Here is a 24,022-nt window from a genome sequence, read left to right on the forward strand (position 1 = left end):
AATCCAGTCAGACTTCAGTCGGAGACATCTGATCTGCTGCATGCTTGCTCAGGGTCTATGGCTAAAAGTATTAGAGAGAGAGAGAATCAGCAGAACAGCCAGGTGATTTGCAATGTGTAAAAGGAAATAAATAGGTCAGCCTCCAAATCCTTCTCACTTCAGTAGTATTTTAAAGGGAACCCGAGATAAAAGGGATATGGAGGCTGACATTTATTTCCTTTTAAGTAATGCAGATTACGTGGCTGTCCTGCTAATCCTCTGCCTCTAAAGGTGGCCATACACAGATTTGCAGCAGATTCAACCATCAGATAGATTTCTGTCAGATGCCTGTCAGGTCGAATCTGACAGGAATCTATCTGATGTGTGCCACACACTAGGAACACATTTCCAATAGATTTCAGAACTAAATCTATTGGAAATCGATCTAAATGCATTATTGGACCATTAGATCCAATGCAACTCTATTGGCCATCGATCTGCTGCCAGCAGCCTATTGACCTAGATTTTCCATCCAGTCAGATACAGTGGGTTGCGAAAGTATTTGGCCCCCTTCAAGTTTTCCACATTTTGTCACATTACTGCCACAAACATGCATCAATTTTATTGGAATTCCCTGTGAAAGACCAATACAAAGTGGTGTACATGTGGGAAGTGGAACGAAAATCATACATGATTCCAAACATTTTTTATAAATAAATAACTGCAAAGTAGGGTGTGCGTAATTATTCGCCCCCCTGAGTCAATACTTTGTAGAACCACCTTTTGCCGCAATTACAGCTGCCAGTCTTTTAGGACACAAATCCAAAAGGTCCGCACACTCACAGGATAAACTTCCAAGTTTTTTATTCAGACAATGTGACAATGTTCCATTCCAACGACCAACGATTCGTTTCGGGGCCCCGTGGGGTCCCCTTTGTCAAGGCAACACAAACAGAATGGTGACGTACACACAGGTGCACTCTATTTAGTCATTAGCACTCATCAGGCAATGTCTATAGGCAACTGACTGCACTCAGATCAAAGGAGGCCGAATAATTATGCACACACCACTTTGCAGTTATTGATTTGCAAAAAAATGTTTGGAATCATGTATGATTTTCGTTCCACTTCTCATGTGTACACCACTTTGTGTTGGTCTTTCATGTGGAATTCCAATAAAATTGATTCATGTTTGTGGCAGTAATATGACAAAATGTGGAAAACTTCAAGGGGGCCGAGTACTTTTGCAACCCACTGTAGATCAAATTGACAGCAAATCGATCGGCTTAAAGGGAATGTCCAAGCAAAATTAAAAAATGAGTTTCACTTACCTGGGGCTTCTACCAGCCCCATGCAGCCATCCTGTGCCCTCGTAGTCACTCACTGCTGCTCCAGTCCCCCGCTGGCAGCTTGCCGACCTCGGAGGTCAGCGGGACGCATTGTGTACATTTTTACGCATTCCTGCTAGTGCAGTAACATTAACGCATACATTTTTACGCGTTACTGGTTCAATGCGTACATTTTTATGCATTGAACCAGTAATGCGTAAAAATGTATGTGTTAATGTTCCTCGGAGGTCGGCAAGCTGCCAGCGGGGGACTGGAGCAGCAGTGAGTGACTACGAGGGCACAGGATGGCTGCATGGGGCCGGTAGAAGACCCAGGTAAGTGAAACTCCTTTTTTTTATTTTGCTTGAATTTTCCCTTTAAATCGATTATGTTGATCAATGGCTGAAATCGACCAGTGTATGGGCCCCTTAAAACTTAAGTCATAGACCCCAAACAAGAATGCAGATCAGATGTTTATGACAAATCAAAAAGATTAGCTGCATGCTTGTTTCAGGTGTGGGATTTAGACCTACTGACCAGAACGATCAGCAGGACTGCCGGGCAACTGGTATTAAAAGGAAATAAATATGGCAGCCTGTATAGTTCTCACACCTCATGTTCCTTTTAAAAAGTTTGGAAAACTCTGCTGTAGAGTAATCCAGAGTATGCTGGCACTATATTACAGAGCAGAGATTATTTTTTATTGAGTATAGTGCATCATTTACAGGTATATCTGTCCCAGCTTCTGACAATGGTGATAATTTTAGAATAAGAAACTGCCACAAGCATGTTGTAGGTGTACATTTACTTCAATGAATCACCTATTGCTCTTGTCTGATGACACACTGTAAGAGAGTGTTGGTGACAGATGCCATAGTCATGCTATAAATATACACACATCTTCATTGAGTGGAGCTGACACAGCAGCACAGGACTTTAACTGTGCTGTAAAAACAGCAGATTTAGATTGCTATAAAGCCAAAAATGTTTAAGCTCCTCCCCCCTCATAAAGATTAACAGTCCACAATTCCAAAAATAGGGTTTCAATGGAGTAAATAGAACGTCTTATTAGCTAACAAAATGCAGCACATTTATTGTTTTAGAGGTTCCTGCTGGTTTCTTACAACAAGAAAAGTAGCATGTAGTTCCAAATGCAGACTTCAAGGCCCAAGTGCTCACTTGTTGCCAGACCACGTGCGGCCAGTGGGAGCTGACAGTGTATTGTTCCACTGTGGGCCGGCTGGAGCCTGGGGTGGATGCGCACCCCCCATAGGCTATACGGGGGAATGCATCCACTTGCCAGGGATTATCAGGTATCGTGGATTGCACAGCAGTGCAGCCCACTTACTGCCACGGATCTCACGTATCCATTGCAGAGTGACAAAGGGGAACAACTCCTATTTATAAAATAGGAGCCGATCACTGTCTGTTTAGCGATGAGCGGAGAACAGAATAAAAATGTCCAATTCTCTGACACAAGTGGGAACACAGCCTAATGTTTAGTCCAACTGATAGCCAATTGTTTATAATGAAGGTGTACAGGGGTTGGACAAAATAATTGAAACACCTGAAAATCAACAAAATATATTTTAATATGGTGTAGGTCCACCTTTTGCGGCAATTACAGCCTCAATTATCCGAGGTATTGATTCATACAAATTGTGAATTGTTTCCAAATGAATTTTAGTCCATTCTTCAGTTAAAACGATGGCGCCGGAACTCGACTTTTTAGTTGAATCTCTAATAACGACCGTAAATGCTCAATAATGTTGAGGTCTGGGGATTGTGGTGGCCAGATGAGATGCTCAACTCCATTAGAATGTTCCTCGTGCCATTCTTTAACAATTCTAGCTGTATAGATTGGGGCATTAACATCTTGAAAGATGGCATTCTGCTCTGGAAACCGTTCTTGTACCATAGGATGAGCATGGTTGCCCAAAATTCCTAAATAGTCTCGGCTGTTAATTCTTCCATGAAGGGAAATCGTTGGCCCGGCGGATTTCCAAGAAATAGCACCCCATATCATCATAGAACCCCCACCATGTTTTACGGTTGGGAGAAGGCAGTCTGGATGAAATGCTGCTTTCAGCTGTCTCCAAACGTACACTCGGCCGGAGGTCAGAAATAAGGTAAACGATGATTCTTCAGAGAAAATCAAATTTTTCCACTGCTCGAGGGACCAATTCTGGTGGTTTCTACACCGCTCTAAACGCTTTGAAACATTTGTCTTTGAGAGCAGAGGTTTTCTAATTGCAATTCTTCCATGGAATTAAGATTTGTGCAGCTCCCGACGAACAGTTTTTGTGGAAACTGGCTTCTGTAGGTGTTCATTCAGCTCTGCAGTGATTTTAGGAGCCATGGTCTTGCAAGCTTTTCTAACAATTCGGTTTTAGAGTCTGACGATCTCTCTCAGACAACTTCGACTTTCGGCCACAACTGTGCTTTGCTGAGGACGTTTTTCCTTCTCTTTCAAAGGCAGTCATTACTTTTGAGACCGTACCTCTTGAAATGCCAAACATTTGGTCAGTTTCTGTTACAGTAGTGCCTGCCATGCGAGCACCAACAATTTGGCCTCTTTGAAAGTCTGAGAGATCTGCCATTTTTATAAATTATAACCAACTTTTAACTACTTGAAGACAGCCTCACGCCAACGGGCGTGACCGAGGCGGCAGCCCCAGGACCGCCTAACCCCAATTTGCGTAAAGTCCTGGACTTTTATATTCTTCTCGTCATTCCTTATCTGTTGATTCTATCTGCAGAGTAGCAAAAGCCCACATGGGCCCTGGCAGAAAATGACAAGCCCATTTGGGTCCATGCTACTTTGCAGGTGACATGTGCAGTAGCATGGACCCGATCTGGCCTGGCTTTTTCCAAAGAAAGCCAAGCGTGTCCATGCTAGTGTGCATGCTCAAGCTTTTGACAAGCTCTTTCTTTTAAGAGTCCCTGCGCTGGTACGGGCCTGCGGAGGAGGACAGAGGAAGCCTTTTTAGGATCCACAGGTATCCCTCTCCTGAGATGAGTACCTCAGGTACACTTTAACGCTAGATTGAGTTACAGTGATCCACTACCTTACATGATTGCTTAAGAAAATAAAAACCATCATCACAGATTCTAATTGTTCCTCACTGTGTCCATACTCATTAAGGAGGAAATTGGGCTCAACATTCAATCTCATTCAGATGTTTTCTGAGATAACTGAATTTTGAACTCCACCTTCGAGCATAATTTCTCCAACAAAGTTTTGACAGCAAAACAGTTCAGCCTATGTTGTCTGTTGATATTAGAAACAGTGGTTATATCCGAGAACATCTGGAAATTCTGGTTTTGAAGCAGATTACAGAGTGTTGCTCTCAAGAGAGCCAACCTTCTTATTACTTGGATGAAAAAATCCTTAAAGCAGTAGGATTAGCCATACTATGCCAGGGAAAAGAAACACCTATATAAGTAGATAAATACTTGATCTGCTTGCATAACACATGTATTGTACTGTCCATGTTTTGATTTCAGTGAATGTTATATAGTAAATGAAGAGAATTCTGGTACTGGTGGGAACCATGTCTTTTGCCCAAGTTTGAGGCTAATTCCTGATGTCATTTCTGCCCTTAACTTTTTTTTATCTCCTCCATTCGCTGAGTCACCTCAGCCTTGCGTGTAAACACAAGTGAGCAGAGGATTGTGTTTCAGATAGGCAGCTAGGCAGGGAAATAAATGAAAGAGGAGTAATATATTGTAGATAAAAAGAACCCCCAGCATTCAACTGTTTGGCACTGACTGTTAAAGGGCCAGTGCTCCTAAAGTATGTGATAACTCCAAACCATAACAGCAGAAAAAGTTTTGGAATATTTGAATGCAGGATTAGCATCTTTATCACTTAATACACGCAGACCAGTTGCCGTTAAAAGGACACCTGAGGTGAAAATAAACTTATGAAATAAACAATTGTATCTACCCTCCTTCTCCTAAAAATGACTTTTTAAGATATTCCACAGTTTTATGTTATATTTAAATTTACTTTTTAAGTTTTTACTGTTTTTTTGTTTTTGCTCAATGACACATTCATTGAAGTATGCCAGAGCTAAAATTTATGAACTATTGACCCTTTTTTTTTATCTCTTTCCTGCTCTCAGAAGCCATTTTCTGCTAGGGAAGTGTTTTATAGTTGTAATGTCCTATCAGTGAGGGTCACACTGTAGTCTGACCCAGTCCTGACTCAGACAGGAACTGCCACTTGCATACCTGATGTTTAACTCTTTCAGGCAGAGAAAGAAAAAAAGGAACACCGCACAGTTATTTGTGTGCTAGGCACTGTACATACACATGTCTGTCATCATGTCACATGTCACCTCGGGTATCCTTTAAATGTACAGATTCTTCATGTGGGCTCTTCAACCTGTCCTGCTGATTCTCATGAGGAACCAGGTGGTTTACTTTTCACCACTACAGCTTGAATGGCTGATCTAGAGACCTTTCCAGTTGTTGGAGGATTGTGATATTGAAGAGTTCTGCACTCTGCTTCCATCCACAGCAGTGCCGATGAGAAGCCTTTTAATTTGATCTATCTTGGATGCTTTCCTGAAGCAACCGACAGAACATGCTGGAATGGGTGCATTCTGTCTATCAGCTTGAACTGTATTAGTACTGGATGATGGTACTGTTGATAGCACAAATCTAGGACGATTGCGTGAATGACTTCTCTTTGTATCCAGAATTCCAGATCGTATCCAAGCAAAAATTAGGATCCAAGGTATATTTAGTTATTCATCAATAAACAATAGACTTTGCCACTAGGAGATCCTCTCAAGGACCCACTACTCAGGTATGGAATGATCACAGTACCCACTCTCAATGCAGCTGGCTGCTCCACCATCTAAGTAAAAACCTAAATTTGGAAGGGGCAGTTGTAGAGTTTAACATGTTCTCTTCCGTTTCTCCTAATAGTGATATTTAAAACATGCTTCAGATCTGTTCACGCTAGAGATTAAATAGCATTGATGTCCAAAGGTTCCCTTAATCGTGCGATTTTCAACAATTGTGTTTTCGTTCTCAGTGAATTGTATGGATGCAAAGTAATTGATAGGCCCGATCAATCCTGAATGATGGCTAGATCTAGTCTATCAGTATGGCGTACTATTTTTTTAACATACATACGATCACAACTGGTCTCAATATTGTGACTAGTTTGGAGCTGATAATGCTGTAGAATTATTAAAAACAATATTTTTATTCAATCTGTATGATCTAATAGAAAATAGAAAATGTCCACTAAAGAATCACACCATGAATGGGCGGTCAAACTTTATATTGAACGGTTTCATATGTACAATATTTGTTTGGCTTCTGTACATTTTGATGGGCGTTTAAAGCGTGGCATGTCTTCTAGAATAAGCAGGCTGTAGTGGCCTCTCAAGTTCTAACCTTGGGATACAGTGGATTTTGTGAGGCTGGTTTGGAAGTTTGAATGAATGGGAGGAAAAACTCTGGTATGTACAATAGAATCCATTTTATAGTTAACTTCAAGGGACCAGGACAATTAGCTTATTATATTAGAAGTTTACTGTATCAGAATTGGTCCTACATTGTATATTTATAGAGACACATTTTCTGGGACCTGACAACTGAGTTTACTATAACGAAATTCTACTGTATTGCGATTTTGTAAACACTCTTTTTCCTTCTGATAGAATCAAAGTTACTTCTAGGGCTGAATTTCATTTTATGATCATGGAAGATTCTCTAACTTTTCAAGTGCTTATCCAGGAACACCTAGTACAGTGATGGCTAACCTTGGCGCTCCAGCTGTGACAAAACTACAAATCCCATCATCCCTCTGCCTCCTTGAGTTATGCTTAGAGCAGTCAGAGTATTGCAATGCCTCATGGGACTTGTAGTTCCACCACAACTGGAGTGCCAAGGTTAGCCATCACTGACCTAGTATTTCAACTATAAAGCCTTTCTCTCTCTTGAGAATCTTTTATTGGATTTTTCCAAATGTTTCTACTAAAAGCAATAGTAACAGCAAAGATCCGAGTATTCGCTCAAGAGACGTGCCCTCTGTAATTGCGCGTTCCAGTTTTTCATCCATATATTAAGATCTTCGTATGGATCTTTCATTTAAATTGGGCATGAGAAAGATTTCCCAACTTCTATTAAGGTAAGCATCCTTGTCGTTGTCACGGGAAGCTTGGACTTGAAAACAACATCAGTGTGTGAGCATTCAGGCCAGATCTATGTAATCGAGGACACCACTTCTATGAGGACTCTTGGAAAAACAATCATTTATCAGGCTCTTCCCACTAAGAATGTATCACTTTCTACTCGCTGTTATCTTAGCATTTCTACGTACATTTCACTGTGTAAGTCTTCAATATTAAAGCTGGCCATACAGTAGCTAGAAAAAGTGTCAGCCAGTTGGAGTCCAATCAATGAGATGAGATTGGAGGTGTTGGTTACAGCTGCCCTACACTATAAAAAAAAACACATAATTTAGAATCATATGTAACTAGTGGTGAATATGAACAATACTGTACAGTGTCTGCTGACCACACGATATGCCTCTTCTCCAGGGGCAGCTGAAGGTGGCAGTGATTTCACTGCTTGTCAGCTGCTCCTGTCCATCGGCCGGGCGATTGCTAGCACTCTGTACAGGCGGTGGACAGGCCCCTCCCATGTAGCTGCATCGGAGTACAGCGGTTGCAATGCTCAGCTGTGACATGAGATTTGCTGCCGGGTAACGCCGCCGTGCGTCAAACGTGACACTGCACTCTAACTGCATTGCACACTGTAACTCTGCACGAGTTACCAAATGCTGCCATTCGGCTGCATGTAATTGCTTGTTGTAGTTTAGCAGTACATGGAATAGTGGCCTTTAAGAATATATTTAGTTCCTGGTAGGTATGAAAGTGTTAACAGACTGGTGTGGATGTGTAGTGTTCCCTGCAGCTGTGCTGTTCCCATCCGCCTCGGTAGAGTCCTGCCGTGCAGATTTCCTCTGCCTCACCTCTGCTTCATTACCACATTAGTCATATGGATTTCCTATAGATCTCAGTAGGATATGTGTCTTATGACCTCTCTTGTGACCACATGCACTTTTATAAAAGTTTCCTCCCAAGTTGGTTGTTTGATTTCGCTTTTACAGCGGTCATAAACGTGTTTTCTCTCGTTTTGTTTTTTTTAATGTTTTCTTTCTTTATGACATTGAGGGCCTTTTTTCACTATAAATCATGGTTTTCACTGCAGATCCATGTGATGTTCAGTTTTCCCAGAGGAATTGCATTTACATTTTTCTAATAATTAATTTTATTAGCAAAAGAACTGAACTTGCTAGAAAAGCACCCAATATTTTGCAATTGATTTTCTTGCGCTTTCGAGTTTATGCAAGCGCAATTAGAGGAAAAAAATGCAGCATGCGTTACATTTGCGGGAAAATGGAATCTCATGGTAGAGACGGCAGTGGAAACCGCACACTGCGAGTTTCATTATTCCGGCTGTATTCTTGTAATCAGTCAAACGCATGCGTACCAACATTCGGATCGGAGTGCGTATAGTGGATAAGGGCCCTTACCATGTGTACCTCATACCTACAGTATGTTGCCTGCCAATGCTAGCTTCTGTTCAGGACTTGGTCTTTTTCAGAAAATCTCCTGCAACCCATAATAGAAGTTCAGTGTCCCGCCTAAAATGATAGAGATACCAGTCCTACGCTTTGGGAAACGCCCTCACAGACCAAAGCATTACAGTGAAACTGTGAATTTTTTTTGTTTGCCGTTTATCAGAAGAAATTGACTTTTTATACATTGTTTGTTTGATACAGTTTCTATGAAATAAAAGCAATCTGCACTGAGAACTACCTTTGTTTTTGATGCTCATATCCCGACACATTGCCTGCTAATTCCATTTGGGGGGTTCAGATACAATCCGGAGCCTGTAGGATCATCTTTCCATTCTGGTAAGCCTTGATTTTCTTATTTGGTGATGGTGGGCACATGTCTTTAAAATATCTGAAGATGATGCACGGTGGAACATTATTACGTTGTATAACCTTACGACTAATGAAACCTGAGCTAATTTGTGTATGATTTTATTCTGAACTGGACCTTGTTCGTTCACAGCAGCGGTCATTTGTAGATACCTGGTTTGCGGTCCACGATGTGAGACCTGACACCATCTCCTGGGACCTGCACTCTCAGGAGCATTCCATGGCCTGCTTTAGAAGAGCATAATGATGCCTCCACCATTCTTTACTGTTGGTGTGTTTTATCTAGATGATGTGCAGTGTTAGGCTTAGGACAAATGTGACATTTAGTCTACTGGATAAAAATCTAAATTTTGGTTTTTGTAAGACCACACAATATTTTTCTAGCTGACCTTTGTGATTTCTGGCAAACAGTAGTTAAGATGCATTGAAGTTTTTGTTTTGTTTTTGTTTTGTTTTTTCAAATCGCCATACCTGTGGCTCTCACTTGCCAATCTCTCCCATAAAACTACAAATGGTGAAGCAGGTAGGCAACAGCTGTATACAGAGTGACTCAAACTTTTCTTGCACATCATTTGTTCCAGCAGGCATACTTAGGCATTCCTTGATGATTCAGATGCAATCTGGTTGTAACCTGTATTTTTTTTCTTTCCATCTTCAAACTTGTGTTTTCTTGGAGTTGGTTGTACTGTTTGTTTGCCTTTAAGGTGTAGGTTATACAGTGATGCCGACTAGCCTGAGGCAGGGGTCACACTTGCCTTTTAGTTTCTACACTTTTCAGAAAACTGAAAGACAAGTGTGACCTCTACCTTACAACAGCTAATGTAATTTATAGAGAAAACTGACAAATTGTGCAAGATGTCAGTTTTTTTTTCTGCGCGCGAAATCTACATTCAAGTGTGACCTATCTCATTGATTAACATGAGTTTTCAGTTGAAAACAGTTTTTCTGTGCAGAAAACGCGCATGAAAGCCGACAAGTGTGACCCCTGCCTCAGGGTTGACTTTCCAGGTACTTTCTGTAGGTTGGTATCTGCTTTGAACAGTGGATCCGAGGTGAACTTTTACTCATTGCATAATTGTGTTCCTTTCCTATTGTTTATAGGGCATTCCTTAACCCCCTTGGTGGTATGAAAAATACCGCCAGGGGGCAGCGCAGCAGTTTTTTTTTTAATTTTTTTTTTTTTTAAATCATGTAGCGAGCCCAGGGCTCGCTACATGATAGCCGCTGCTCAGCGGCATCCCCCCAGCCCCGCCGATCGCCTCCGGCGATAGGCGATCAGGAAATCCCGTTCAAAGAACGGGATTTCCTGGAGGGCTTCCCCCGTCGCCATGGGGACGGAGCGGGATGACATCGGGACGTCATTGGGAGACCCGATCCACCCCTTGGCGCTGCCTGGCACTGATTGGCCAGGCAGCGCAGGGGTCTGGGGGGGGGGGGGGGGGGCGCGCGCCGCACCGGATAGCGGCGATCGGGCGCGCGGCGGCGATCGGGCGCAACTAGCAAAGTGCTAGCTGCGTCCAGCAAAAAAAAAATTATGTAAATCGGCCCAGCAGGGCCTGAGCGGCACCCTCCGGCGGCTTACCCCGTGTCACACACGGGGTTACCGCTAAGGAGGTTAAGCCAAATACTTTTTTGTTTTTGTTGTAATACTCTAATTCCCTATAAACTAAAAAAAGCCACGCCCACAGGTTTTCAGAGAGCCAAGGCAGTAGCAAGGGCTCATGGGAGCTGAGTTTGAGCAGGAGGAGAGGGAGATGTTACTACCCATTGATTTCAGAGGCAGAGGGGAGGAAGGAGGAGGAGGGTTGATTAGTTTTTTTCACAGGCTTCGTGATCAAGATACAGATAAGCCTGCCTCTGTGTAATGTTTACAAACAACATGGCTGCTGTCACTGTATCACAGGAAGAAAGAATCATTTTCTATTAAAGCTATTTGCAGCTATATTTGCTGTATAAACTATCTAAACTTTAGATATGATATATAGACAAGTTACTTGTTATAGTTAGTTTTTCATCTCGGATACGCTTTAAGGGAATCTGTAAGGTTTCTGTAATGAATGTACTTTGGCATCAGTACGATTGAACCTTTATGCTCAGGTCCTGTTCGTAATGGATTAAAACGGCCTGTTCAGATCGGAGCAGACCAGTTAAGTGCGGATGCGTTTCCACCACAGTTTTCGAAAGTGCAGCAGATTGTGACTTTCTGTTATGTTTACCGTAAAGCAGGAAATGGATCTTTTAAAAATATCAAGTGGAAGATCAAGCTATTTTTTTACATTGGATCAATTTGCATGTCCGTTGCTGTGTCACCAAAAAAGGTACTGAACTAGTAGATTTTTGGTCCAAGTGGGAACTGAGTCTTAGTGAGCTGCCTCTACACCTACCAATGGTTTCAGGAAAGGGAAACCATTTTTTAAAGTGTAACTGTCGGGCATAAAATCAAAAAATCTATTATTTTTATCTAGTAAACTACTAAAGATGCTAACCAGGCAATCTAAAAGTTAAAATCACTATTACTTTTCTTGTTGATAAATGGTCATTCCCCAGTTTACCTGACTCTTATTTGGTACACACAAAGGAAGTTGCAGGGAATGCTGGGTTGTCCTTTTTTTGCTTTTCTACTTCCCCCTCAGACTTAACTAATGCAGCCTGATTGGCTGAAGCCTCTTTTCCTCTTGTTTTCCCCTCCCACACCTCTGTTTCTCTCTGATTGGCCAACATTTCTCATGCTGAGACAATGCATTTGGCACCGACCAAAATTACCCCAAGAGCGCAGAGAAAATTCATCCGAGAGGCCACAAAAGACCCCAGGACAACATCTAAAGAACTGCAGGCCTCACTTGCCTCAATTAAGGTCAGTGTTCACGACTCCACCATAAAAAAAGAGACTGGGCAAAAACGGCCTGCATGGCATATATCCAAGGCGCAAACCACTTTTAAGCAAAAAGAACATTAAGGCTTGTCTCAATTTTGCTAAAAAACATCTCAATGATTGCCAAGACTTTTGGGAAAATACCTTGTGGACCGATGAGACAAAAGTTGAACTTTTTGGAAGGTGCGTGTCCCGTTACATCTGGCGTAGAAGTAACACAGCATTTCAGCAAAAGAACATCATACCAACAGTAAAATATGGTGGTGGTAGTGTGATGGTCTGGGGTTGTTTTGCTGCTTCAGGACCTGGAAGGCTTGCTGTGATAGATGGAACCATGAATTCTACTGTCTACCAAAAAATCCTGAAGGAGAATGTCCGGCCATCTGTTCGTCAACTCAAGCTGAAGCGATCTTGGGTGCTGCAGCAGGACAATGACCCAAAACACACCAGCAAATCCACCTCTGAATGGCTGAAGAAAAACAAAATGAAGACTTTGGAGTGGCCTAGTCAAAGTCCTGACCTGAATCCTATTGAGATGTTGTGGCATGACCTTAAAAAGGCGGTTCATGCTAGAAAACCCTCAAATAAAGCTGAATTGCAACAATTCTGCAAAGATGAGTGGGCCAAAATTCCTCCAGAGCGCTGTAAAAGACTCGTTGCAAGTTATCGCAAACGCTTGATTGCAGTTATTGCAGCTAAGGGTGGCCCAACCAGTTATTAGGTTCAGGGGGCAATTTCTTTTTCACACAGGGCCATGTAGGTTTTGAGTTATTTTTTTTTTCTCACTAAATAATTAAAACCATCATTTAAAACTGCATTTTGTGTTTAATTATGTTATCTTTGACTAATAGTTAACGGTGTTTGATGAGCAGGAACATTTAAGTGTGACAAACATGCAAAAGAATAAGAAATCGGGAAGGGGGCAAATAGTTTTTCACATCACTGTATTTAGGTGTAATATTGCTATTTGTCCACAAGATGTCCTCGCACATTTTTTCTTATAAGAGTACAATAAGTATCCTAATAGGGAGTAATGCTTAGCTGTGTTACTTGGAAGTGAGGAAGGCATCTCAGTGATTACTGCGATCACGGTGGCCTAGAGGAGAGATGAACTATGTTCCCACTCATTAAAGGAATACTATCGTTTCACATATTTTTTTCAATTGACACAGGAATTGTTTGGGAATTGCTGCTAAGTACCAGTGTGTATACATTTTAGTAGCAACTTATTTGTTTACTGTTATCAAAATACATTCAAACTTTACTGACGCCAAAACTGACGGCTGACTGAGCCATGAGGAGAGGGGAAATTCCCCTCACACTTGATCAGTTAACTCTATGTGTAGCTCTGTGTGTGACAGAGAAGAGAGCTCCCAACAGCTGCAGCTTCTGTGTCCTGTGTTTCTGACTGAAGTGTCTGAAGAGAGCAGAGGAAATGTAACTAATTGTCACAGCTTTTTCATACTGTTTTTGCTTTCAGAGTTTGATATGTTTGATATTTGATTTCTGTAGTCTGATGCAACTCTGGCTGTGCATTGAAGCAGACACCTCTTCTGCAATTGATTTGTCCCAATATAGCTAAATCCTACCCTCAATAAATTACAGTTTTTGCCTCTGATATTTAACATGAAAAGTAGGAAAATGTTTACACAGCTACTTAGACATTATTTGCACACTGTCATTTTAGAACACTTGGGTATCGATAGTATTCCTTTAATCGATCGGCGGAAACGAGCGAGTGGGAGGCAGCGTGGCGGCACCAATTGGGAATGATCACTGTTTTTAAACAAAAACAGTGATTATTCTCGGTGAACATGCACGATTGCCTCAGGAGACTTCTGTCCCCCTGCCACCAATCCCTCCTGAGGAGGGGACCATTGCGATCGCAGGCTTCTGCCCTATCGTGCGCACAACCCCGCAGGCTGTACAGACGTGAACACCTGTGGGTACAGCAGCACCTGACGCGGACGTGAGGCTCATGTCTGTGCGGCAGTAATGGTTGTTAGTTTGTTTTTACTGCAACATTTTTATTTGGGTACTATGGGAGAGTGTGGGTGGGAAGGAGTTAATTTTAACTGTATGTGTGGGTTATTGATGCCGGCGATCATTAACACAGGGACTTAGATTCATCCCCGCAAGGGTGCAAGCGGCCGACGTTGGATTTAATGAACTATTATCTACGTCAGCTCTGGTTGTTCAGTAAGCCTGCACCTATTCAGTAGGAGTCCTTAGGCAAGACTCCCTAACACTGCTACTGCCTATAGAGCACGCCCTAGTGGCTGCAGCTCTGGCGCTTTGAGTCCGTCAGGAGAAAAGCGCGATATAAATGTTCTGTGGGTTTTTTGTTTTGTTTTTTACGTCCCTGGGCAAGAACTGAAGTCCTGCACGATGTAGATAATCCGTTGCAAACCACATAAATCTGGACTATATATCCTGTGTAATCTATAGGTGGGTTCCCCTTCGTGCTCAGATCTCTAAACTTCACAGCCGCCCAGAAGTTCCACAACTGCAGGCGCAAGTTCCATTGAAAGAAAGTCACCGTGTGCCTGCGCAGTTCTCAGGCGTGCGATACCACTTGGGAGAAAATGTGTTTGACTGGAAGAGCCTGTCAAATGTGAAGGGTAACGGAGGCCAAGGACAATGAGCAGCGGTAGCACAAACAGGAGCAGATAATCTAGCCCACCATGGGCTTTATTAAGTAATATTGACATCAGTTCATGGGTACTTTTAAACCTTTGATGATAACAGGTTGTTCAACTGCTCAACCGCTTTTGATACTTCTTAGTACCAGAGAGTCAATCAGTGAGCACCGCAGCCCAGTAGGGTGCAACGATCAGTATCAAACAAGGGAAATGACGGGGTCTCCACCTGGATATAATGGCTCTAAAAGCTAAATGTTATTGTATCACAGTGAAATGCACAGTGTATTTCACTGTGATAAAATACCATTTATCTTTAATTGAATAATAATAATTGTACGGAAAGTTAATGGCGGTATTGGGAAATACACCACGTATAGTCATCTAAAGAAGGCGATGGCTTTTAATGGTTCCACAGGTAGCCAGTCAGGATGTATGGTGCTATATGAAGATACAGTCATAGGAAACCATTGGTATGTAACCGCCTTGCTTCTTTTTTGGTTACAGTTTCCTCTTTGGTATTGCTGGACATTACGGAGCCCCAATGCCTCTGGGCCTCGGACGTAGAAAGAAGGCCTCTCCGCTGATGGAGGAAGATGATGTGGGGGAGCGCACGGCGTTAGGGGTGTCCCAGGCTGGCGGGGTGCCAGGTGGCTCTCTGTCTCCTCAAGCTCCCGGCCTCCCTCCTCCTGCTCCTGCCCTACGGCCACGGTTGGTTTTCCACGCCCAGCTTGCCCACGGAAGCCCTACGGGGAGGATTGAAGGATTCAGCAATGTGAAGGAGCTCTATGCCAAGATAGCCGAGGCATTCAACATACCGAATGGAGATGTAAGTATATCACTGCAAGTACGCGTGTACTGCCAGTTACTAAAAGCTTATCGAGCTGACCTTAAATGCTGAGAGGTTGTGATGGCTTCACGGACTGCTGCCACTAGAGCTCCTGGAATAGCCTATGCCAGCTCAGGTTTCCTAATAGTATGCATAGGCACAGGTCTCATAAACACTGCTCCGTGCCTTGGCACCTATAACCTATTGGAGTACAGTTACAAGGGTATGCCTGCTGCCTATGCTGATAAAGGACTTCAGGAGGGGTGCACTGAATTTCTGTTTGGGGAATCCATCAGGAACTTCCAGCAATGGAAGTAAAAAGAGCAGAGTAGATCGGCACTAGATGAGGTAGACATTACTGGAGGGGGCCGGGGGTTACTCACTGTGCCTCCGGATCAACACAGTCTTGACAGTATGAAAGAAGAAAAGAATCTGGGCACCAGATTAGCTGCTGTGCAAACCCACTTTATTTCATCCCACCAGACAGATACAGCATACAAAACATGGTCTAAGGCCGCCATCTTTTGTATGCTGTATCTGTCTGGTGGGATGAAATAAAGTGGGTTTGCACAGCAGCTCATCTGGTGCCCGGATTCTTTTCTTCTTTCATACCTTTCAACAATGCAATAGTACTCTTGCATTGTTGTTCTCATACATTTTGTTACATTACAGGTTTTTTTTAAAGGATAACTGAAGAGAGAGGGATATGAAGGCTGCCACATTTATTTACTTCAGCTTAAACAAACATACTGTCATCAAGTTACATTAGTTATGTTAATTAGAATAGATAGGTAATATAATTTCTTACCCACCCTGTTTTAAAAGAACAGGCAAATGCTTGTGATTCATGGGGGCTGCCATGTTTGTCATGGGGGCAGCCATCTTTTTGGTTGAAAGGAGTTGACAAGGAGCAGGAGACACAGTTCCAACTATCCTATGTCCTGATTACCCCTCCCAGCTGCACACGCTAGGCTTCAAATGTCAAATTCAAAATGTAAAAAAAAAAATTGCACCAAAACAGCAGAACAACAAAATCAGAAATCCCATCATGCTTTGCACAGAATCAGGGGAAAAAAGCCCGGGCAGTTTTCTTCTGTGCAGCTAAAAATGAGGCTTGTATAAGAGAAACAAAGTTCTGATGCTGTGAAACTGTTAAAGAAACACAAAGACTTTTCAGTGCTGCTGAGTCGATTTTTAGTCCGGAGGTTCACGTTAAGCAATACCAGTTGTCTGGCTGTCCTGCTGATCTTCTGCCTCTAATACTTTTAGCCATAGACCCGGAACAAGCATGCAACAGATCAGGTGTTTCTGACATTATTGTCAGATATGACAGATTAGCTGCATGCTTGTTTCTGCTGGTGTGATTCAGACACTTCTGCAACCAAACAGACCAGCAGGCAACTGGTATTGCTTAAAAGGAAATAAACATGGCAGCCTCCATAGCCTTCTCACTTCAGTTGTCCTTTTAAAGCCAAAAGTGTTGCTTTAAAGAGGAAGTGTAGTCGAAATAACAATGAATAAAATATATTTATTTTATTTTTTTTTTTACAATATTTATTTGTAAACGATTAAAGTCAGTGTTTGCCCATTGTAAAAGCTTTACTTTACCTGCTTTCTTCAGTGCTAGCTGGTAATCTCTGCTGAATGTTTGTTACTGAGGGTTCTAAAGCTAGTAGAAAAGATCTCTGTCCTCCCAGAATACAGCAGTAAATAGATATAGGAAGTGTTTGCGATACTGAAACCAGGATATTTAATGTAAAAGTAGGTATCCTAAATAATTTACTGAATTCTACTATATCTCACTATGGTTCTTCTTTAGTGTACTTGAAACGAACGCTTAAAAAAAAAAATGATACATGCCTGTGTCTCTCCAGCCCCCTTCAGGCCGATAGCTCCTTTGCCGTCCTCTCGGGCCTCCTCATCATCTGATAGCTTCCACAGTAAAGCCGCTAGTTGTGGTGAGTCCAGCCGCATGCACGCACTCCTGGTGATAGAAGCCCACTCAGGCTGGGCCGCACATGCACTGAACACTGCAACTACAGGACTGGGAAGCTGTCGGAGGCTTGAGGCAGCCTGGGAGGATGGCGAGGGCACCATTGGCCTGAAAGGGGTTGGAGGAAGCCCCAGGCAAGTGTATTTTTTTTTTTTCATGTCCATCTTGGCTTTCGTCTAATGCACTGAAAACTAGAAGAATCAAAATACATTTTAAAGAGAGTCTGTAATGAAGAAAAATCCCCTCTGGGGGATACTTACCTCGGGAGGGGGAAGTCCCTGGATCCTAACGAGGCTTCCCCCGTCCTCCGGTGTCCCGGCAATCCAGCGCTGTGTCCCAATGAAGTGCGGCCAGGTAAATATTTTCCTACCGTGATCCTGCGCAGGCGCATTATCGGCTCTTCATTCGGGTAAGGCAGAAATAGCCAAACCTGATCATATCCTGTCTACTGCGCAGGCATGAGTCCTTTGTGCCTGTGCAGTAGAGGATACGATTTCGCTCCATTTCCACCTAGCCCGAATGAAAAGCAACTAGTGCATCTGTGCAGGATCGCAGTAAATAAATCCTCACCAGCCAGCGCTGGATTCCTGCTATCTTCATGGGAACCCTGAGGCTTCCCCCTCCCAAGGTAAGTATCCCCCAGAGGGTTTTTTTTTTCTTTAAGTCTCTTTACTACTACAACAACAACCAATAACATTTGTAAAGCACTTTTCTCTCCCGTAGGACTCAAAGCGCATAAGCATGGCTCTTTAAATACAGTTGCACCTTTGCCTGTGGTACACTGCCAGTTAAAAGCTTTATGTGTAAAAAAGAAAAACAAGTTTCACAGGCCATGCCTTGTAGATCCAGATAGGTATTTGCAAGAACATTGATCAATGCTGGCCTCCAGTAGAGAGCGTTATTGAATGATGAAAGCTAGACTTTGTACTGGGCTGAATAAGCAGCCAGCCTCCTGTCTTCTTCCAGCACTCTCTAGTGCAGACCAGGATCAGGAGACTATGTACACCAGCATTGGGAAGCTGAAGGCTATGGGACTGACTAGTGTGGGTCTATCTAATACTAGAGGCAGTTAATCCAACACCATGCTTGACAGTATACAGATCATTGTGCAGCATACATGGAAAAGTGGATGTATGTAAAATGCTCCAGAGCACATCTGTTTGTTTTAGCAGCCAAACAGGACTTAAAGGACGACTGAAGTAAGAGGTATACGGAGGCTGCCATATTTATTTCCTTTTAATCAATACCAGTTGCCTGGCAGCCCTGCTGGCCTATTTCTCTGCAGTAGTATCTGAATAACACCAGAAACAAGCATGCAGCTAGTCTTGTCAGATCTGACTTTAAGGTCTGAAACACCTGATCTGCTGCATGCTTGTTCAGGGGCTATGGCTAATAGTATTAGAGGCAGAGGATCAGCAGGGCTGCCAGGCAACTGGTATTGCTTAAAAGGAAATAAACATGAAAGCCTCCATATACCTCTCTCTTCAGTTCCCCTTTAAGTCTAGCCTTCTAAGAAATATCTTTGCAAAAATAGAACTTGAACACTTATCTTTTATTTATAAATTATTCATACATTGTACAAATTGCAGACTTCAATACATAACTAAAAACTATGACAAAGATAAAAAATGACCATATTCCACAGAGCTTACAGTCCAAGGCGTGTAAAAGCATTGGTAGCAGAAATTGGGTGGGTTTGTGTGAGTGGTTACTCAGTAATGAAGTGGTAAGACAGAACTAAGGATGAACTGGCACTTTTGGAGATGTGGGCTTTGAGAGTCTCTGTCATTCGGGTAAAGGTAGTGGGCAAATCTAATAAGACAACTTCAAGCGTATCACAGAGTGGATCTCCCTAACTTTTCAAAGGAATACTAAATGTAAGTGGCTTGAAAGTCAAGGAAAATTACACAAGTTGGTAAATGCCCCTGATAAAGCGGACCTGAACTCAGAACTTCCTCTCTGCTCTAAAAGATAAGCAACAGCATAATAACCTTTAAACAAAAACATTTTTTTGTTACAGCTGAGGGCCTGTACACACTGCTGCGCTTTTAAAATCGCATGCGATTTTTAAATCGCAAGCCTTCATGAGAATAGGAAAAGTGCATGGCACCAGTGTGTAAAGGTCTTCACGATTTACATTATTTTTCAAAAGACCTTGCGATTTGAAAAGCGCAGCATTGTGTACAGGCCCTTATACAATTCCTGTAATAAATCTGCAGTGTCTACTTCCTGCTTTCATTGAAGCAGACATTTTGTTAACCTCCCTTGCGGTATTGAGTTATACACATCCATACAAAGCATGCTGTGAACAGTATTGACAGGCATACACGTCAGTGTATTAAAAATTAATTTGATCACCTTTTGCACAGAAATCCTGGGGAAATTGAATGCCAGGGAGGTTAACATCCCGTGTTTACAAATGAGCTCTCTGCCGTGGCAGTCAGCTGACAAAGCTGAGGGATCAAATTACAACTTGTGTTTAGTCACAGATAAGGGGGAATTAGACAGGCTGAACTCTCTAAATACATACAGGGTGCATTTCTCCCTGTTTTCCTTCTTTCCGGTGCAAGAGTTCAGGTCCACTTTAATGGTTGGGGGGGGGGGGGGGAAAGAGTAAATGTCCCTATGTGTGCTTTCTGTGTCATTGTTTTATCCGTATTATTTGGTTGTTTGTTTGTTTTAAATGGGCTTTGACTACTTTGTTTCTAAAGATGCCTTATTGATGCATATGTATTGGCTTTGCACAGGTAATGTTCTGCACCCTGAACACTCACCGCCTAGACATGGATAAGCTTCTGGGTGGGCAGATAGGCCTTGAGGACTTCATCTTTGCTCACGTGCGAGGGCAGAAAAAGGAACTGGAGGTGTATAAATCTGAGGATTCCCTGGGCCTCACCATCACCGACAATGGTGCTGGTTATGCCTTTATTAAGGTACTCTCTTCTTACTGTTCTAGATCCAACCCTGCCTGATTCTGGTGTCGTTTTACTCCTCCTAAACCAGTCCAGCAATGGGTGACCTGTTCTTCTTACCCACAGCGTATTAAAGAAGGCAGCATTATACACCGCATGCAGCTAATCGGCGTGGGAGACATGATTGAGTCCATCAATGGCAGGAATCTGATTGGCAGCCGTCACTTTGAGGTGGCTAGGACACTGAAAGAATTGCCTCGAGGGAGGACCTTCAACATGAAGCTCTGTGAACCCAGAAAGGCTTTTGGTAACTATTTACCACGAAGTGTGAAGTACTCTGAGCAGCACTAGAACGTTATATATGGAGTCAGAGGATGTGACACATGATCAGTTTATTAGCCTCTGACTGGCTGGGTCTGATAGTGACCATGCGTCTGTTTCACTTACTGTGTGAGGTAAAACAGGAAGCAGAAGTGACTGACTGAAAGTGGCTGATATACATGTATAAGACTTTAATCATGTGATCATGGGTCACTTTTTTTTGTTCCTGTGTATTCATATACGGTAGTTTCGCTTTTAAGAGAAATCTTGTAGAAAAAGTTGATAATCTTTAGCAGTAACAAAATGAGGAAGAAGGCTGTTTAACCCTCCTGACGGTTTATCAAAATCTGCCAGGGGGCAGCAAAGTCATTTTTAATTTTTTTTTTTTTTTCATGTAGCAAGACAAGGTCTCACTACATGATAGCCGCTGCTCAGCGGCATCCCCCCAGCCCCTCCAATCGCCTCCGGCGATCGGAGATCAGGAGATCCCGTTCAAAGAACGGGATCTCCTGGAGGGCTTCCCCCGTCGCTATGGCGACGGGCGGGATGACGTCATCGACGTCGTGACGTCAAAGGGGACTCCGATCCACCCCCCAGCGCTGCCTGGCACTGATTGGCCAGGCAGCGCACAGGGTCTGGGGGGTGGCCGCGACGTGACGAATAGCGGCGGGTAGCGGCGGCGATCGTATTGCACACGCAGCATACAAATCAGCCGAGCGGGGCCTGAGCGGTGCCTTCCAGCGGCATAGCCCGAGCTCAGCTCAGGCTTACCGCCAGGAAGGTTAATGAGTCTTAGCTTCTTGCGGACCGCACCACGCCAATTGGCGTGAACGCGGTGGCAGCCCCAGGACCACTCGACGCCAATTGGCATGAAGTCCTGGGGGCGGAGATTGCAGGGGATTATGCTCGCCGATCCCCGCTCTGTCATTAGTCTCCCAGCCGCTAGGAGACCGTTAGACGGCGAAACCATCTGTTTACATGGTACAGCACTGTGATCTACGGCAGCGCTGTACTGGGGACAGCTGTGTAAACAAATATGCCGGCAGGGATAAGAGCATAGAAAGCTCTGTTCGAGGGCAGAAAAGAAGGTGGGCGGGAATCACTTGTGTGCTGAGTTGTACGTCCCTGCAGCGAGCCCTTAAAGCTGCAGTGGCCTGAATTATAAAAAACAGCCTGGTCACTAACTAGGGGGGTGTAAGCCTACGGTCCTCAAGTGGTTAAAGGGAACCAGAGAGGATGAAGAAAAGCTATTATACATACCTGGGGCTTCCTCCAGCCCCATACGCCTGGATCGCTCCCACGCCGCCGTCCTCCGCTGCCTGGATCCGCCGGTACCGGGTCCCGCGAGTCGGCCAGTCGGCCGGCGGACGTGGCCAATTCTCCGCATCACAGGGTGCTCCCTCCATACAGGTACGCGTGTGGCTGCTTACTGCGCAGCCTCACGCGTACATACATGGAGGGAGCCCCTGTGATGCGGACAATCGGCCGCATCCGCCGGAAGTGACGGGCCCGGTACCGGCTGATCCAGGAAGCGGAGGACGGCGGCGTGGGAGCGATCCAGGCTTATGGGGCTGGAAGAAGCCCCAGGTATGTATAAAATCGTTTTTCTATTTTAGAGAAGCATTCCTCTCTGGTTCCCTTTAAATTAGTTGAAGTAAACCTGGTTTCAGGTGCAGAGAAATGTTTACGTTTTTTTTTTTGGTAACCTGAGGTGGTGGGGAAGAGGTGTGAAAGTTTACCAGGCACATGAGGGGGTCCCATGCTAATTTCACTGCAAGGGTCCCATGGGTTGTTGCTGCACCCCACGTCAAACTGACAATGTTTCAACAAGAAACTCTGTCACCGGTGTGCCTCAATGGATGTGGAGGCAATGTGCTGTCGTTTGTACTGCTTACAATCATGCACATTTGAAGTTCTCGGGGGCTACATAAAATGGCAAGGAGGGCCGTATTTGGCCCGCAAGCCTTGAGTTTGACACCCGTGCTTTAGACAGCAAAGTTACAAGTCTTGGTAGAATCATGTATTCAGCAGTCATCAATGTAAATAGATTTACAGTTGTTGTAAATCAGAATGTTTCATACACAATGTAGAAATTACAGTTGTTCCACAGATTACTGCTAGGCCACGGAATCAGCATTTTACATATTTTCTTCTCTTTTTAGAAATGATTGGTCAGCGCACCGGCAGTTCCGGCAATAGTTCTGGCATATCATCGGGGAAGGGGACCTTACGACTCAGAACCAAGGGGCCATCCACTGTGGAGGAGCTGGTGAGAGAGGTGGGGAGTATATATATATATATATATATATATATATATATATATATATATATATATATATATATATATATATATATATATATATATATATATATATATATATATATATATATATATATATATATATATATATATATATATATATATGGTAAGAATATATATATATATATATATATATATATATATATATATATAGTAAGAATATATATATATATATATATATATATATATATATATATATATATATATATATAGTAAGAATATAATATGCATATGGAAAGCGGAAGTCTGTGTACACATCTCACTTCTTTGGGAAACCTTTCTGATTTTTATACTAGATCATCCTCTCTGTCTTTAGTTCCTCTAATGCTAGGTACACATGTTACGTTTTTGAGAAATCAAGCAGTAAACAATTGAAAGTAATATCGGACATGACAGAAATGATCAATTGAACGCATCTATCGAACAAAAAAAACTGGTACCTGCTGTGTACCTAGCATAGGCCAATGATCTGCAAACTTGGCTTTCAAGCTGTTAAACTACAAGTCCCACTATACATTGGCCTTTATGAATCATGGCTGTGGCTGTCAGACTCCTGCAATGCATTGTGGGACTTATAGTTCCTTAACAGCTGGAGGGCCAAGTTTGCAGATCACTGCATTAGACCGTATAGTATCTCTCTGTGACGTAGTTCTGTGTTCCTTCCCACGAGCATAAACAGATAAACAGAGCCATGCCGAATGGTGAACCCGAACTTCTTAAAACAGAAGGTATCGTGGGAGACATCATATGCTCACGCCAATCTGACTAATCCCAAATACCTGTTTTAATAAGGCAAACTTTTGCAGTTGAAACGGGAGTGTGGCCGAGATCAAAAACAGGCCTTGGGGTTCTTT

The 24,022-nt window shown here is 43.1% G+C and overlaps 1 protein-coding gene across 2 annotated transcripts in view; it reads left to right on the forward strand.

The window, feature by feature from the left end:
• Positions 1 to 24,022, forward strand: part of LOC137561031 (PDZ domain-containing protein GIPC1-like) — a 42,545-nt gene that overhangs the window by 12,827 nt on the left and 5,696 nt on the right. Inside the window, exons 2-5 of one of the 2 annotated variants that reach the window (XM_068272248.1) lie at positions 15,301 to 15,622; positions 20,363 to 20,548; positions 20,654 to 20,834; positions 23,011 to 23,126. In XM_068272248.1, coding sequence (XP_068128349.1) covers positions 15,338 to 15,622; positions 20,363 to 20,548; positions 20,654 to 20,834; positions 23,011 to 23,126 — 768 coding nt within the window. In that variant the 5' untranslated portion in view covers positions 15,301 to 15,337. The remainder of the gene's footprint in view (positions 1 to 15,300; positions 15,623 to 20,362; positions 20,549 to 20,653; positions 20,835 to 23,010; positions 23,127 to 24,022) is intronic. The other variant, XM_068272249.1, reaches the window with a different exon arrangement.

Source organism: Hyperolius riggenbachi, chromosome 3, assembly GCF_040937935.1.
Source record: "Hyperolius riggenbachi isolate aHypRig1 chromosome 3, aHypRig1.pri, whole genome shotgun sequence".
NCBI lineage: Eukaryota > Metazoa > Chordata > Amphibia > Anura > Hyperoliidae > Hyperolius > Hyperolius riggenbachi.